Raw genomic sequence first — 17,122 nt, forward strand, 5'->3', positions numbered from 1 at the left:
TTAATCATGTAATACTTAAAAATAACAGTTCAGCAGTTTGAGCTCTAGAAGTTAATTCTCTCAGTTTTCTCAGGCTCCGACAAAGTTTCTTAATCTGTATGACTTTCTTTACCTCGAACCACACTTTCATGTTGTGCCCTGACCAGGAGTCCCTCAGGTTGGGAATTCTGGCTTCTGGGAGAAAATTCTTCTTGTTTGATATAGGGCAGGGAAGCTATTCAGAAGAAGAAAAAGGAAAAGTTTGGGTGGTTTTGGTGCTTTTTTTTTTTTTTTTAACTTTCTTTAATTTTAGATCATTAGTCTATATAAAACACATAAGCTTTTATTTTCTTACCAGATTTGGCTGACTCCTGCTGCCTCGGCAGCCCAAGAGATATAGAACCCACCGATGGCTTTGCAGTTTCTTGGGTGTAGGAAGCTTGACTATGGGATGTTAAGTAAGTGCCAGGTGTCCCCTGAAACAACAAATATATTATATGTTACCTCTTGTTTCTGGAATGAAGATTCACATCTATGTTTAAAGAAGAATGCTAATGCTAATGATCCCGTCTCAAAATGCTACAGCACACCGCTGCAAAGTATCAAAGCACAGAGCACCAGGAGGGTAGTGTCTATTCGTTTGGGGACACAGTTCACCCAAACTGGACACCCTCAACCACACTCCTAAATGTGAAGAACTGCAACATGTTCTGTTTTCTAAGGCACCTGTAATTCCTGGACATTTAGAGGTGGCACGTATAGGTCTTAAGTAATAATGCTCTGAACACATAACCAAGTACGAGATGTTGAAGGTTGCAAAAGGGCAAAGAAATCAATGCAAGCACAGGTTTTCCAATAATAATTCTCTTACTTGTGAGATTGAGCCTCCCATGATGAAGGAAGGTTTTTCTGATGGCACACTTGTTTTGGAGGATGGAATGAGTGGTGGTGGTGGTCTGGTGGGTCTAGTTGTTGGAAGGCGGACTCCTTCAGGTATGTTGGTTATTACTTGGTGAGGTGCTGGCTGGAGAACTGGGGGAAAATTGTACGTGAAACATTAGTCTGTTTCAGCTCTACTAATTGTTAGAGGGACAAGAACAGAAATAGCACAGTCATCTGACAATTTCTGATGGGAATTGCCTCACAATACCCAAAAGCTACCTAAGCTGTATTTACACTCTAAAATTCACTATGTCCAAGTGTATGTTACACATGGGAACTGAATGGAGAATATCCAACCTTGCATCAAAGTTCAAAAAGGAATGGCAAAAGCTGCACTGTAGAATTGCAAACTCTGAAAAATAAGCTTTTAAAAATAGCAGCCTAGGGTATGTTCAAGTTTTTTTGTTGTCTTCCTGTTTTTAAAGAAAGTTCTTATTCTTTAAATGGAACACAACTGAGTCAAGTATGATCTAAGCTTCCCTGATTTTGTCTTTTCTTAGCATGACATTATACTCTGAAGGGAAAAGCAATAATCTAAGTTTCAGAATTAAGAATTGTCAGTTATTTCAATGCTTTATAAAACATTCAGACTATAATATTAAAAATTACAGTCAGAAACTAATGCCAAGGATAGCAGCAGCTTTCTTCTTTGCTCAACTCCCCCCTTCATAAGAAAGGCCACCCATGAATATGAGGTATTTGTATTAAGCTGAAAAACTCTTGACGACTTCGGCCCTATGCTGTTCTAATACTTTTCAGATCATCCTATTTGCTTAATAAAATACACATTATGCAGCTGATGTAGCAATAAAAGAACAAAACCACAACCTCGCCAGAGCTAGAAAAATCCTGAGCACCTATTTACATGCACAGCCTACTTCCTTCTTCTGCTAATTCACAAAGTGTTTATTGAGTAATTTGGTACTACATCAAGTCACAGAAGTCCAGCTTCCAAATAAAGACTACATTATCACTATGTATGTAACAAAACATTTACCTGGCGGGACACTATAGCGAGCTGCATTCATATCAGGCTGGGGAGAGGCTTTATTGACTTCTCTTGGAGATAGCCTGTATGGTGATGCTGACCTTGTTGCTGTATTTTGCACTTGTGCTTCCTGTTCTATTGCTCGCTTGACCTCAGCATAAGGCATATAGGCCACCGGTTTTCCTGTGAAGGTTAAATTTATCAGAAAGAACCGAACCCTGGATTAGAAATTGAAGGCAAAAGGTCCAGTTTACAACACAGTTTTAACAAAGGGCCTGACTCCTATGTCAGATATACTCATCAGGTACAAACTTTTCAATTTAATAGTAGTATTAAAGTAGAGCTTAATGTGTTCTTATGTCTATACTTCTATATCCAAAGCTTTGGAAAACTGTCATACTTTCTCTATGTGAAAACCAGTACTTGGATCCTTTAGGTCCTTTAAGTGAAAGCTCTGCTATTGAAAAAACTTTCATTTAAGGAAGATTCCTTTCCAAGTCCTGTGCATCAGCCAGGTTCACATCAAGTTTAGCCAGACCTACAAGCCAATCCCACCAGACAAAAAGCCTCCCTTCCTTGTTTGCTTGCCCAGAGAAGTCACAAATCAAATTTCAAATACCAATATTGCCCATCAATGATGTTTAAGGGAAAATACATTTTTACCAAATTTAAGAAATTAAAAATCTAGTAGCAGAACTTCAGAAATTCCTTTCTTTTCTTGGCAATGGACAATTTAAGTACTCCGTATTACGAACCTGAACAAGTCTACTGCAGCTGTAAATTTTTAACTTTAACCTTTGACATAGTCAAAGAAATATGGCACTAATTATCCCACAATAGCTTTAGTATTTTATTTCATGATAGAGTACTGTGTAGGTTGTCACAAGCCAATTCAACAACAGGCCCTTTAGTTTGACAGGATGCCCCACAACACAGGCAGCGTACCAGTGTATGCAATGCAACGGTTTTAAGCAGCCTGTGGGCTCTCCGCTGCATGCAGCAGTTGGGGGACAAGCTTCATGTGCACAGTGTATCTTAGGAAGTGGCTGCTGAAATGATCTGATGACATTTCAGCCCCTTCTAGTTTTCAGATTAAGACGTCCAGGCTTGCAGAACCCATTTACATTAACCACACCAACTCTCCCTTTCTGTCTGGCTCCGACAAGCACCTTGATTTTTGCTGGCAGACACTTCACCCCAGAACTTTCCCACACTTCATAATACCGTACTGCCAATGCCAAGAGTTATTCAGTTAAATGGTACTTTTAAGCAACCCCAGACTTGCCACCTAAAGAAGCAAACTTCCAAAACCCACAATCTTACCCTGCCCTCCACAAATCTACAAGCTCCCTTCTCGCTATTTTAACAGGTAAAAAAATGGTTCTGCTTCTTCCATTTTATTTCGCTAAAAGTAATTAAGGTGAAGCATTTTCATAACATAATTTAAAATTGTTATGCATGTTAAATACATGGATTTTTGAGTTTCAAAGAACATGATAGTTTATGTTGCTAACACTGCAGAGACAAGAGAAACAGCACACAAGAATATAATATCTAAAAAATGCAAATTATGCAACTGTGATGATATCTCTTAATACTAACATTCAGCACATTAATCTTACTCTGTTTATTCCCTTGTTACAACATACAGTTTGTTGAGCTATGTTTTCTTTGCTAGAAAAGGAAGAGGTAAAAGTTACACACTTAGTACAGAACTGGGCCTCCCACAGAATATGCTTTTCTTGCACAAAACCGAAAAGATATCTTTTGCTAGGCTGTTTGTAATTTGCAAGATGTTGATAGAATTAAAATAATTTCAGTTCAAAGAATGAAAATATAGCCAACATATACAGACAGAAAGCATAATATGAATGCCTAGTGAAAGCTAATAAATGCATCCTTTGGCTTTTAAACAGTAAGTTGGATGATGGAACATACACCGTCCATCCAAATCACTTTCCTGCTACCAGCAACAGTAACAGCTATGTCCTTATTTAGTCACCCTGACAGGTTCTCTAGGCAGTTTTTATCTTGTTCTATATTGAAGGTCACACTAGAGCCACATTCAGTTCAGTTCAAACCCTGCCTCTAAGTATCCTCTCTATATACAAAAGCAACCAACCATCCTATTCCCATGGGAAAGAACTTTTCACACAGCCCTTCTGTGGACAGACAGGCTACGGTAGCAGAGTTTTACCAGACTTTTGTGCCCCACTCCAGGGCTCAATGTCCATGTACGTGCTCCAGTGCAGTAAAACATTCCTTTTAATTGCACCCACAGTTCTTTAGTAATTGTCTCCCATCTTCACCTTAAGCTCCTGAAAGGGGCCAGAACAGGCAGTTATCTGGGTCCTCCACCTGCACACCTTGCCTTTCTGAATCTCTCTCTGTTGGAACAACTCATTTTTTAATTTAACCCAAATGGAGCCAGTTTTTCCACCTTATCTAGAGGGGCTACAGGTAGTTCTCCAGCACTGTACCTGAAGCAGGATTTCTGTAGTAGCCAGGTTCCTTCAATCAAGTGCCTTCACCAGAAAGCTATAGGTAATTATTGGTACACTAAACTTTCATTCTTAAATGAGGCAGCAGAGTAACACATGGACATAAAATGTAGCTATTTCCACAACAGGTGTGAAAACACCTACCTTCCCACTCAACATTAGGGCTCTTGGAAGTGCCACAAGGGCTTACAGCACTTCGATACTCCATATCCAGCTGCTCTTGCCTCTGGCGTTGCTCTTCCAGCAGCGCTGACTCATGCATTGCTTTAATGTGCCGTTGATACAGCGCGTAACCACTCACTGGTGTTCCAACAGGAACAGTACAGGGACTGCAAGAAACCTACAAGGACAGAGAGGTATTAACAGTACATACATTAATACAGGTACTTACCAAACTAACTATCGTGCTCAATGCCTCCACTGCAGCAGCTGTAGTCTATATATGAGTGTTTCAAATGGTCCACACCTGTTTTGAAGCTATTACTTGTGTATTTATTTGTACTTAACTTACTTTCCCCCTCAAAAGCAGGCTAACAAAGCAAATCATGTACTACTACATTTGTTTCACAACCTTTTGCTGCTTTAGTATTGCGATTAGTTTTAGGGACAACATATACTCCTACAAATATCACTTAAATACCCCATACCATAGGTGGTATGACAGCAGCTCGGTGGTGAAGCTGTTGCAGATCCATCTGCCCTTGCTTTATCGTGGATGATACCAGTATTGACCCAGCGGGATTTAACAGTGAGGGCTTTGACTCCCTGCTGAAGATACTGGAAAAAGAGATAGAAAGAAGGGGAAAATATCACCAAACAGACCAAGATTAAACATCTTAAAAATTTTACAGGCAAAAGTATGCCTTTTAACTTCAAAAACCCAACACATTTAACACACTGGACAAACAGCTGGAAAATCAGAACCATGTTATGTTTTGTCCCACAGCACAACTGGTAGAGTAGCCAACAGATGCTGTATTTTTATAAGAAAACAGAAATACCAAAAGAAGTGTTCAGAATCTCCCCTACCAGAAATTTATGTATGCACTTTCTATATGCACAGTACTATAACAATGCAACCGTCTTTATAGAAAATGCTTGGGGGGGGGGGGGGGGGGGGGGGGAATAGATGGGAAGACCTGGATATATTTAGTCCACAGGAAAGAAATAATTAGTAATATACAATAGACTACTCTCACACGGAGGGCTAATATATTTGTGAAGTGGAAAGATGATGTCTGAAGAGGCAAGAGAGTGCAGAAACACTATCAACTGCACTCTTCCAAAGATCACATGCAGTACGATGACACTGGATACTTTTGACATTTAACATCTATCCTTGGTACTGTGTGTATATTAAGACCACTGAGAGGGAGGGGGCATTGGCTCTGATGCTGTACTGTGGTTACATAGAAATTGCACTAACAGAACACTAAAAAGACTTTGAATATTATCAGTGGTGTCAGCCATCCCCCAAAAGATAAACGGTTCCAAAGACATGCAGCATTGTCCGTTTAAAGCCCTGTATACTCATGTAGGTTATCCGCAGTGTTTACGGCTAAGTTCCCAGAACTAGGAAGTTTGCATGAACACACTGTACACTTCGGAGAAAGAGGTCATCCATTTCTCAGGACACTTGCCCGTTCATTTATGGACACTGACTGGTAAGAGAAATACTTCCACTACTCTATTATCAATAGCCTTCAAGAGATTCAGTTCTACTGGTTGATTCAATGACAGTAGTTGGGTACAGGACTCCAGAGGCTATACAAGCAAATAAACATGAAATGTTAAAAGGTAACTAAAATATCAACATTTTATGCCCTTAGATTTTTATTTTTTAAAAAACAAATTTTATCTCCTACTAGAAGATATATTCAAGCTATTTTCCCTGTCAAACTCAAGGAGTTTTGGATGCATTCTACTAAACCGAGCTATGAGAGCAAGAATCAATTAGAACAACTCCACCTCCAAATTTCTGTGCCTATATCCAAACAGTTTTTCACTAAAAGGAATTAAAACCCCACATTACCCAATCACAATATAAAAAGTATTCCAAACCTACTTCCGAACATGTAGATTTGTTCTTAAGTATTGTGTAAAAGTAACATATCAACAAAACCAAACCAAAGCAAAGAACTTCAGTACAGACCCAGTTACACGGTTGAGTTTCTTGGGTAGATGGGGGCATTTACAAAATTCCCCCCATTAAAAATCAGTGACCAACTAAAAAAATTTAAGTAAATAGCTGTGCATCAGAAAATCCTGCAGCAGCAAGATCTTCCCCTCCCCACCAGAAGTACCACAGAGCTACTTATCACAGAAAACCATGCCAGGAGCATCTTGAATCTTTTTTCTTGCTTTAGCCAATTTTCATTGTTTCAGTAAGCAGCTGTCCTTTCCAGGTAACTGTTTAACAGAATTCCCATGCTCTGAACAGAGCCCAAATGGCTCAGCTTCCCCTATTCTCTAGCTTTCTGGGTAGTTGTGCTAGTTTGCTACCTACCTAGTCAGTATATCACCACAGAATTTTGCCTTATCTTGCGTTAGAAGACTCTTCTTTTGGCTTTTCATCAAAATTTTACATCAGCATTTCCCTCTGTTGCACTTCCAGAAAAGAATCTTTAAAAATTCTTTCCCTATTACAAACTCGTAACAAAAATGGTGCTATCAATGATAGGTTTTGGATCGCTGTTAAGTAAAACCACTTTTTAAACAACTTCTGAAAAGATGGCAATATTTCAACACTAAATTAAACTCACCCTTGTCTGTCAGGTTCTCCATCAACTTCCTCATCAGCACTACAGGTGGCACTCGAATCATTATCTGAATGGGATTCCTGTCTCGCTGTATTAACTGGTTGTGACAGACTGTAGTCCATTTCTTCTGGTTCGGACTTTTCCTTGGGTTTCTCCATCTCTCTCTCTTTGGTATCACTCTCTATTTTCACTTGAATATTCTCTGGTAGCCTCATTTCAGTCTCTACAGGTTCTACTTTGGTATGTACTGGAAGAGTAATCACAGGCTTAGCTTCAACTGGATGGCTTCTGTTGTCAACTTCCATAGGCTCTTCTGCCTCATTATTTATTTCTTCCTTAACCTGTGGCTCAGGGGTCTGACTTTCAGCTGTTGATACGCTTTGGGCTGTTAAGGAGGGAGATGTGCTGGTTGCAGGTTTAATGGTAGATTCTTGTTCTGCTGTCGCTTCAGTGGTTACTTTTGAAGCAGCGCTCTCAGACTGAGTTTCTTCACTTGGTTTAGCAGGTTCTGCTGGAGTTGGAGATGGAGCACTTTCTGTATCAGAACTGTTTTCAGCACCTGGGGAAAAAAAAAGTTTTGGCATAAAGGTTCAACATTAATAAAATCCAACCAGGCTTTGATGAACCGCTTCTTTAGAATAATCAAAGATGTGTCTGCTGTCCCAAAACGCAAGTCAACCACCCTCAAGAAATGACTCCCAAGGGGAGAGTAACCAAAAATCAGCAGATACAGGTTAAGGAGGGAGACTGCAATTACAGAAGTAAGGCTACTTAGCTAGCTCTGATCTTACAGCGCGTCAGCCAAGTAAACTCTTGTGCATGTGTCAGAGTTGGTACTTCCATATATGATGCCGCTTTATCACAAGACTAGAGTCAACACCCAGAGCAGCTAAAGGTGCAGCTTTAATTATTTAAATTAACTGGTTTTAGAGGCATCACTGGCAGAAGTGGCAAACCACTAATTTTACATGAAAATCAGTCACATTTTATACACATGCTGACTTCCAATTCTTGTTGTAAGTTAACAGTTGTAGTTTACCTCCTTTATGAATTATGGTTTTCTTGAAAATGTCATCTTTGCTCTGTGAAAGGTATAAATGGCATCAACAATTGGATTCCAATTATAGGTTTTTGTAGTAAAGATCCTTCCTCCTCTTTTTAGTCTAGTTCATGAACTCCATTATATTATAAATAGCTTATAGATAAATAAAAACATTATGAAAAACTATGGCAACACCTAGAACATAGATGTTATATTCAAATCTTATCTTCTGATAAGAGTCTTCATTCTTTACAATCACATAAACATTTTAACCATGTTTGTTAAATAAAAGGATGCAATAAGGATCCATCACTTTTAACCTACCCATCTGTATAACAAGTAATTTTGACTTATTATAGAAATGGACAATTTGCTGAATTATACACACACACACTCTGCAGCTTAAAAAAATACCAACAAGTAAAAACCAAAATCCCCAACACTTAGCCATGTTCTCTCATTCATCATTTATGAATTCTGTTGCTTATAACTCCAAAAAAGGCTGGCCAAGACTGGCTGATGCTGTGTGCCCAGAATTATTAGCAGTTGCAGTCAACAAATAAAAACAAACAACCCCCCCAAAAAAAACCCAAACCAAACCACAAAAACCCACCAATTAACTTTGCCTGCCTGAAGCTTTACTGACACTATCCACTAGCAAAGGTTACACAGCTTTGATTCAACTTGTTTCAACAGGTACAAATTTTTTTTATCAGGTACTGTTTACCCTCTAGATGATAGCATACTCAAAGCTTCTCAAAATATTAAGCAGTAACATCTTAAGGCTGCTCAATGCCAAAAAAGCTTTTTCCTCTCCAGCGAGTTCCAACTGCTAAAATCCAACTGAAACATAGGATTTGAGCCCTACATTATGTAGTGGAACACAACTTTCTGAGCATTTAATTGGCACAAAACATAGGTCCCTTTCTGTAACCTTCCTTCCCAGAAAAGTTACCTTCACTGTCTTCTGGATTCTCTTCTTCGTTAGATGCTTCAATGTCTTCATCCTCCTGAGCCGACACAGTCGAAGCTACACTCTCACACTGTGATACATCTCGCTCCTCACGGGGCCTTCGTGAAGACTGATAAAGACACGGCATTTACATTGTACTGAAAATTGGCAAGTATTATTTCCTTTTACATGCATTCTCATTTATTAATCTGAGGTTGAAATGAAAGACAGAGAATCTCTATTTAGTACAGATTCACTCACAAGGGGGTACACTTTTTCAGCTTCAGGCCAGCTTTTGCTGCTCCTGATCGAAAATAAGTTTGGGAACAAACCACCCTCTCAAGGTATGTTTAGGGGACAACAGAGCCACCGTAGCAAACAGAGATACTGATGATCTTCACTTCAGTGACAGAAGACTAGCTTAACACCATAGTTTAGAGGACTCAAACACTCAGGATTCTACTTTAGATGCCCCAAAACTTTCAGTTCCTGGTCTTCTACCAATTCTCTTGCTTCATTTTGTAAGGTTAGTGTTTATTGTGTTTCAAGGTAACTATTCTACAGCAATAACCTGAACTTCTACAGCTGCTGGTGTGCTGATGAGGAATGTGGTTTTCAGAGCACTAAAGCATTCTTCAGGCTTGAGTGTTCTGGTAGAAAATTTTCTATTGCATTTTAAAGCAAGAAGCAATTAGTATCACCAGTCAGTGAGCATCAGCTGCCTTTTCTAGGAGATTTATGACACACCACAAAAACAAGTAGAAAAGGAAACAAGTGGTGATTGCAAAGCACTCTTAGTGAAGCATTATGTATTACTTTAGAAAGATGCCAAGTTTTCTGCTACAAAATATTAAATGCCCACTGCACTTACCTTCTGTTTGTGCTGTTGGAGGAGGCTGTCCAGATTGTGTCTCCTTTTATAGTTGAAGTAGAAGTTCTTACACTGAGCTTCACTTTTTGTCCCAACCATTTTTGCAATTGCTGCCCAGTTTCGTCCATGTTCCACTAGGCCTGTTCAAACATACAAAAACCAATATTTGCTACATTAAATAATTCAGCTATCGAAACCCAAATAAATGGAACAACAATGCCTATGCAAAGGTAAGGTGCAGAAGTACTGCTGCCCTTAAGCTATGACCGCGTACTTGGTAACTACTTACGGGGCAAAAAAAAGCTGTGTCAACTTGAATGTCTGCTTATGAAGCCTTCAAACTTAACCCTTTGCCGTTGCTAATACACAATACCTCTTCTAAAATATTGATTTTATGCATAAAATTTACAGATAAAAGTATCTGCCAAATGAACAGACAAGTTATAAACTACATTAGCTTCTTTATGTAAAGCATGTCTTATACAAAAGGAATTTTTTAATTTTTATAAGTTACTTTAGTAGCCCATATGAAAAAAGCCAATGTAAGTCTTAAAAAACTGATCCTGTCGTTAGATGTTTGCTTTTTTTAAAAAAAAAAACCAAACAACCAACAGCAAGCTTCAGATTATCCATTCAGCACAGTGTTGCAAAAAAATCACAGCACTTTTATTTACAAAATGATAATAATTTACTGAATACAAGTATTCAGAAGTAAGTCCAAAGCTTTACAAGGTTTACCTTTCTTAGCAACTTCCATTTCTTCTTCTGTCCAGCGGGATGTCTCCACAGGCTCTGCAGAAGCTGAAAGAGAAACAAAGACACTAGTCAGAAAAAAAGAGCAGGCTTCACTATTATGGCACCAATCATGCATCCCATAGTTAACTAATCTATTTACATTAGTGCTTGTTCACGTCACTTGGAAAAGCTGCTCTTGTCAGTGGGGAGTAGTCAATCTCCATTAACCAAGTTAGGGATATAGTAGAAACCACCACAATCTCAGCAAACTGCCTACAAAACTATGATTAATTATCTGTCAAGGAAGACTTGTAAGTAACTTGGGCATATATATCATTAAAATTTTATTTAAACTGTCAATAATTACCATCAACTACTAAAAGCGGCAATCCAACATGCTATAAGCTACTTCCATCTTACTTCACTGACTGCTGTGGAAAGAACTAAAATGGTTATTTATTGGTTAGTGGGTATGAAGAAATCTACTGTTGTATTCACCGAGTCTCCTACTGGACAAACAGAAAAATAAAAAGTAAAAACAAGCAGGAAACTAAGTATGATCAAATGCAAAACACTTCTCATTCACATCTCTGCATTTGATATAATTCTGTTTAAATTTCTGAATGGCATTAAGCTTCAACAGCCTCCATTTCCTTTTCGTAATATTGGCCATTATGCACAGCATACAACACGGACCCTTCAACAGCTGCCATTAAGAAATAATAAAAGTAAGACATTATAAATTATCTGATCCACTGAAAAACTATTTTAGATTTTCCAGAAAAGCCTGAAAAAATGGTTTGGAAAAAGACACCCCAAATAACAGAAACAAAAGCAAAACCCATTACTGTCTTAGTCTAGCTGCTGACAAAAACCCACCATATCAACTGAGCAAGAATGTCTATCACAGTCTCTGATGTTTACAGTTAAACAAGAACTAATTTGCCCACTTACTCTGTTCTTTAGGATATGGAGAATATCTGAGCAAAAAAAAAAAGAGTTGTTACAAGCTCTAGAATAGCAGCTGCCTGTAACTAGCTAGGAGCAACAAACTTTTGCCACAGCAAAGCACTGCAAGAAAAAAAAAATAACCACCAAAAAAAACCCCCACACCCTGCCGTGCCATCCTGGATAATTATTTACTAGGCACAAGGTACTCTGCTAGTATTTCTGCACCACCACAAATCATGTCAGCCTTTTTAGAAATGCAGTGAGAGACAGCATAGTCTTTTTTAACCATACATACCAAGAAAGTAACATTTTATTTTAAGTAAGTCTCTTGCCATCTAATGCAGAAACAACAAAAACAACTTGCTAGGATCCATTTCAGATTATGAAACTCCCTAAAGTACTCAAATATCAGGCCTACTTATTCAACAATATCCTGTGAGCTACAGCCTGTAAGTCTATCTGTGTCAAAGGCATTTGGACCTCTACAGATCCATCATTAACCCTGCAAAGAGAGAAAATGGAATTATCACAGAAAGGCTGAACTGCCTTTTTTTTTTCCCTCCACATGGTTCTAACAGAGTCATATGATTACACAGATACTATTCATGCATTTACACTCGTGAAGTTTAACAGTACCACACAGTCACAAAATTAAGTAGGCCTAAGAATAAAGATGTAATACTAAATAGGAAAAAAAAAAAAAAAAAGAAAAAAAAAGTGCACTGCATGCACAGAAAACAGCCTTATGTCAGTGAAGAGCTTGACAACCAGATGGGTTCCCGAGCGTCCTATAAACGCTACTCACAAGGTTCTGGTGGGGGTGGAATAGGCGGTGGTGGTTCTTCAGTGGCTGCAGCTGCAGCAGCATTTGCTTGTGCAGCTTCATTTGTCATTGATCTGGTGATTCTGCCCTTACGACGACCTTGACTATTGGCTGTTTTTCGGCCCCTAGGAGTGGCCTGCTCCCTTTCCTCTGTTTCCTCTGGTGCAACTTCGGTTTTGTCCTTTTCTTTGGTATTCTCTCTGGGAGTAGTTAAAATATAATTCAGTCACATTCAGATAGCCATTATGGGCAGATATTCCTGATATCAATGTCAAAAAAACCCCAAAACCCAACAAACTATAAAACAAAACTCCACAAACCCAAAAGACTCCTTTAGTGAAACTGAATTCACTTACTGTAAAATTGAGAGTTGCTAGAGAATAACAAAGATACATGATATTATCAAACAAAATACAAATGCTGTGATAGAACATGAAAAAAGCCCAAACCAAAAAGACAGAAAAATTATTGTGAGCATAAAAATAATCCCACGGCTTTTTTCACCTGTCTGGTTAGTTCAACAAAACAGAGGAATCCGTATGTCCAAAAAAATTGTTTAATGCACAAAATCTAACCTAAATACGAACAGTTTTCAGCCCAGACTTCATTGTCAGGCTAATGCAAATCCTGTTCTGATCTGTGCAAAAAACCTGCAATCTAGGGTGAATAAATGCATTTTCAGTACATATACTTACTTAGATTCCTCCTTCTCATCCTTTTCCTCTTCATCTTTCTTTTCCTCCTCTTTTTTCTCTGCTTTTTCTGCTTTTTCTTCTTCTACTTTTTCTTCTACCTTTTCTTCTTGAGAAGGACGAGCAATTTGTTGCTGAAATGAAATGGGATTTACATATCACAACTTCATCACACAAGGGTGCAGCAACTTGTACTCAAAGCACTGCAAACACTGACCCTGCCTTACCTCCTGCTTGGTGGTATTTTAAGTTACAGTTACTGCACACCGGTCAACATAACAGCAAAATGCCTCTGCCAGAAACTGTAACACCTATCTGCACCCTGAAACATAACAAATGTGAAGGACCAGACAACGGCTCCCAGCCTTCAGAAGTCCCCTTTGCCACAGAACGTGCAGTTTCTATATATTAGCTGTATATCCTTAGTATTTCTCAGTTTATTTTCTTTTACATTTCTTCCAGTCAGATGCCCCACTCAGATATGGTATTTTGTCTTATAAATTCCGCTGAGGTACAGGCTTCTTTTGTAGCGTGAGCACAGGGCTGATAATGTACACCTACGTGTGTCAACAAATACACGTGCTATCGTACGCTTCACTAAAATGAAAAGCGATGTTTTAGAAGTGCTTGGAGAGGGCTGGCCAACATTTTGTGTAGTAATGGTGTTGCTCCTCTCAAATTTTATTTTTAACGATGTCCATTTTAAAACAGTGAAACATGATAGCTTACAACTTGGAAGCAGATCTTGTAGCATGAAAATTATGACCAACTCTAAGTCACCTTCTCAAAACTGTCGTAACAAATATAATTGTTCAAAAGATTGGGTCAAGAATTTTAGACTTATCTTTCCAGCGCATTTACAGAAGGAAAACTACAGCCTAGAATTTTTATGGGTTGTTTGGTTTTTTTCCAACTATAGTCTTTTGTAGTCTTTATTGTGATAATTTGCAAGCACATTAAGCACTGACAAAGCAATGACTATTACAAGTTATTATCCTAAGGAAACAGTACAAAACACTACGCATTACCCGTTAAGGGACTCTCACTCCTTATCTTTCAAAGCAATCCAGATACCATTGCACTGGTAGTTATCTCATATTAGAAAGCACATAAATTTTACTTAAACTTTCCAGAAGACACAATCTGCTTCAAACAGGAATTAATGGAAGAAATTTCTATTACTTAATGTGATCACATAAAATTACCAGCATGGTCCCTTACAGATGCTAAAAAAACCCCAAACAAAACCAAACATGTACATTTAGAAAAATTTGTAGCATTGTTTTTGCTATTCGTTATGACATGCACACAAAAACCCCCTAGCCTTGACATTCCTCAACTTCGCTGCTAGAAGTGATCTAACCTTATACAAGGCAAATATCCTGTGCCATTGTAAGAAAGCATTAGAAAAATGACACTGCTCATACAGGGGGGCAGGGGGTAAAGTATTAGGAAAGATCTATCAAATGTCGCTACAGAAATAATTTCCTTAAGTTTTAGTGCTGTTATCCTCCCTAAATATAGTCAGGAGCCTAAATATTGCTTTTTGCCACCTACAATTATATATCTGCACATGCCCAAAATACCTTACTTTCCAACACTGCCGCCCTTCTATGTTCATAGCTCACCAGCAAATTCCTTCCTCTCCAGGCTAAAATATCAAGCAGTAGTTGGCTGCCACTAAATAATCCACGCAACCCACTCCCCAAAATCCCAGAAGCCTTACATGAAGCAACCGGCAAATGAATGAACTCTCTGGATGGGCCTCAAAAGCCAGCAACCCACATCAATCACCTAGAGCATTATCCATATTGCCCGTTCATGCTGAACAGTATCTGTAACAAGGTGATTTTCCCAAGTGCCATGAAAAAATCCAAGCCTTCTGTACGAGGCACCACAACAAGAATGAGAAAAGAAAGCCTGAGGCTGCAAGTGAGGTTATAGCAGGCGGGACTCCAGTTAAAGCTGAGGGGAGAGGGAAGAGGAAGAAAGAGCTCTCTTCCTCCTTGTGGAAAATATGGAAGTTTATTTAAAATGCGTGATTACAGTTTAAATTCTGTCTTAAATCTGTTTTCATAAGAAACTACGGAATGTAAGAGAGGGTGTGGAGTCAGACATGGCCACACAGAGGGAACCAGTCACAGGAGTTTACGCTGAAGGGGCTTGAACGTGTTAAGCAAACCACCTCCATCAGTCGTCACTCGAGTCACCCCTTCAGAAGAACTGCAACACCCAGAGGCTCCCCGCTCAAATTTGGTGTGTGCAGAACCGGCCTGTTCCTTGCTGGGCATTAGATGCTGCAAGCCAACTTCAAAAAGCAAAATACATGTAATATTCATATAAAGAACCTTTCAAACCAATACCCAAAGTACACTTGGCAATTCATGGAAAGCCAAGGACAGAGAACTACAAGATTGCTCTTTTAGGGCTTCATTAACTCGGATTTTACAGTCCACTGAAAATTTCCTCAAAATAGGCTTTTTTTTTTTTCCCCACAGAGGAGCCAACCTTCCTGTAAGTGTAGCAGCAGGTGTCACTGTTTCACTAACAAAACTGGGGCTCGAAATTATCACAAGAAGGACTTGTTTTTGACATTTTAATAATGTGAACTGGAGCAGAAATGCCAAACACTAACCACTATCATCTTGCTGCAAATTATTAGCACTTAAGATGCTGGCATTGATTATGCAAAACCTTCCTTCAAGCGAGATGTCAGAGACATGCTAAGATAAATTATTTCCATCGTGCTAAACAGACTGGCCTCAAAATCAGGGCGTTAAAAACTGCATTTTCAGAAGGAAAAAATAAAAATTAAAAAAATAGATCCGTATTTTACATATAATTATTTACAAAACAGTCACTGAAAATCCTCTGTTCCTTTTGCCTTGCTAACTTAACATCACACTACGTAAATAACAGGGTTCTCTATTCCACAGTGAATTTATTTAACATGCATAAGCAATAGGTCAAGTGTAGGTTAAACACAAACCTTAAAACAGTTGAAGCCTCCGTCAGCGACGTACCTGCACATTCATCTGTTGATTAAAACTTTTACTATCCAGACAAGGGGGACGGGCTTTAACTCGGGGTACAACTCAAAAGGACAAAACCCACACCGGCACCGACATCACACAGCTCTTTAACAGAGGCTGCCTGACCCAGCAACGTGTTTATTCCAGGAAACTGTGTCATTCTGCCACCTAAGCTGCCTAGAGCAGAGTTGCCCATCTCACATACAACCTTCTAATCTCACCGGTGTCACCAGAGGTAATCCCCACCAAGCTCGGCTTGATTGGCCGTCACAGACATACAGCAAATTTCTGTCTAGTCAGATCACCGGACTGTACCACCTGCTGCAAAGGCACACGGCTCCATCCACAGACACGTGGATGTGCTGACCAGGCAGCCAGACCACAGCAACACCCCTCTTGCTGACTACCGCTTTGCTACCAAATTTCAATGGAAAACTTTACTTGGAAAGAACCTCTTTGCGGTGAGATTTTTAAGGAATTCTCTGTAATCAATGCAAAAGCATCATAGAGCCATGCCTTCTTCCAATACTATGGTAAAAACTTGCTCTTCATTTGAAAAGTCACATTTCTTTTAAGTCACACTTGCTTACTTGCCTCTATCAGCATTCTGGAATGGTTTAAGTAGCATTTTTACAAAAAGTCCTTTCTAGACCTATTAGAGGACAACAATGTATCAGAATTTAATAAGCCTTATCTCCTAACTTGACATGCCTTAATCTAGCATTCAGCTTTGCTAAAGTAAAAGCCCCCACGCTGAAACTTGAGTCAAATTGTACTCACTACATTCTCTGAAGGATCTCAACATCATCACCATGATTAATATCTTCTCCACTGCAATATTCCAATTGCTTGCCT

At 39.0% G+C, this 17,122-nt stretch overlaps 1 protein-coding gene across 4 annotated transcripts in view; it reads right to left on the reverse strand.

The window, feature by feature from the left end:
• The window catches only part of NCOR1 (nuclear receptor corepressor 1), a 73,761-nt gene that overhangs the window by 20,126 nt on the left and 36,513 nt on the right, over positions 1–17,122 (reverse strand). For 3 of the 4 annotated variants that reach the window (XM_055718304.1, XM_055718296.1, XM_055718308.1), the window contains 12 exons: positions 13,239–13,369; positions 12,526–12,743; positions 10,773–10,835; positions 10,035–10,174; positions 9,167–9,293; positions 7,173–7,728; positions 5,058–5,187; positions 4,555–4,750; positions 1,919–2,092; positions 851–1,011; positions 335–455; positions 113–214 (listed from right to left, as the gene is read on the reverse strand). In XM_055718304.1, the coding sequence (XP_055574279.1) occupies positions 113–214; positions 335–455; positions 851–1,011; positions 1,919–2,092; positions 4,555–4,750; positions 5,058–5,187; positions 7,173–7,728; positions 9,167–9,293; positions 10,035–10,174; positions 10,773–10,835; positions 12,526–12,743; positions 13,239–13,369 (2,119 nt within the window). Of the gene's footprint in view, positions 1–112; positions 215–334; positions 456–850; positions 1,012–1,918; positions 2,093–4,554; positions 4,751–5,057; positions 5,188–7,172; positions 7,729–9,166; positions 9,294–10,034; positions 10,175–10,772; positions 10,836–12,525; positions 12,744–13,238; positions 13,370–16,224; positions 16,357–17,122 lie in introns of those variants that run through there. The other variant, XM_027806398.2, reaches the window with a different exon arrangement.

This window comes from Falco cherrug, chromosome 1 (genome assembly GCF_023634085.1).
Source record: "Falco cherrug isolate bFalChe1 chromosome 1, bFalChe1.pri, whole genome shotgun sequence".
Taxonomy (NCBI): Eukaryota; Metazoa; Chordata; class Aves; order Falconiformes; family Falconidae; genus Falco; species Falco cherrug.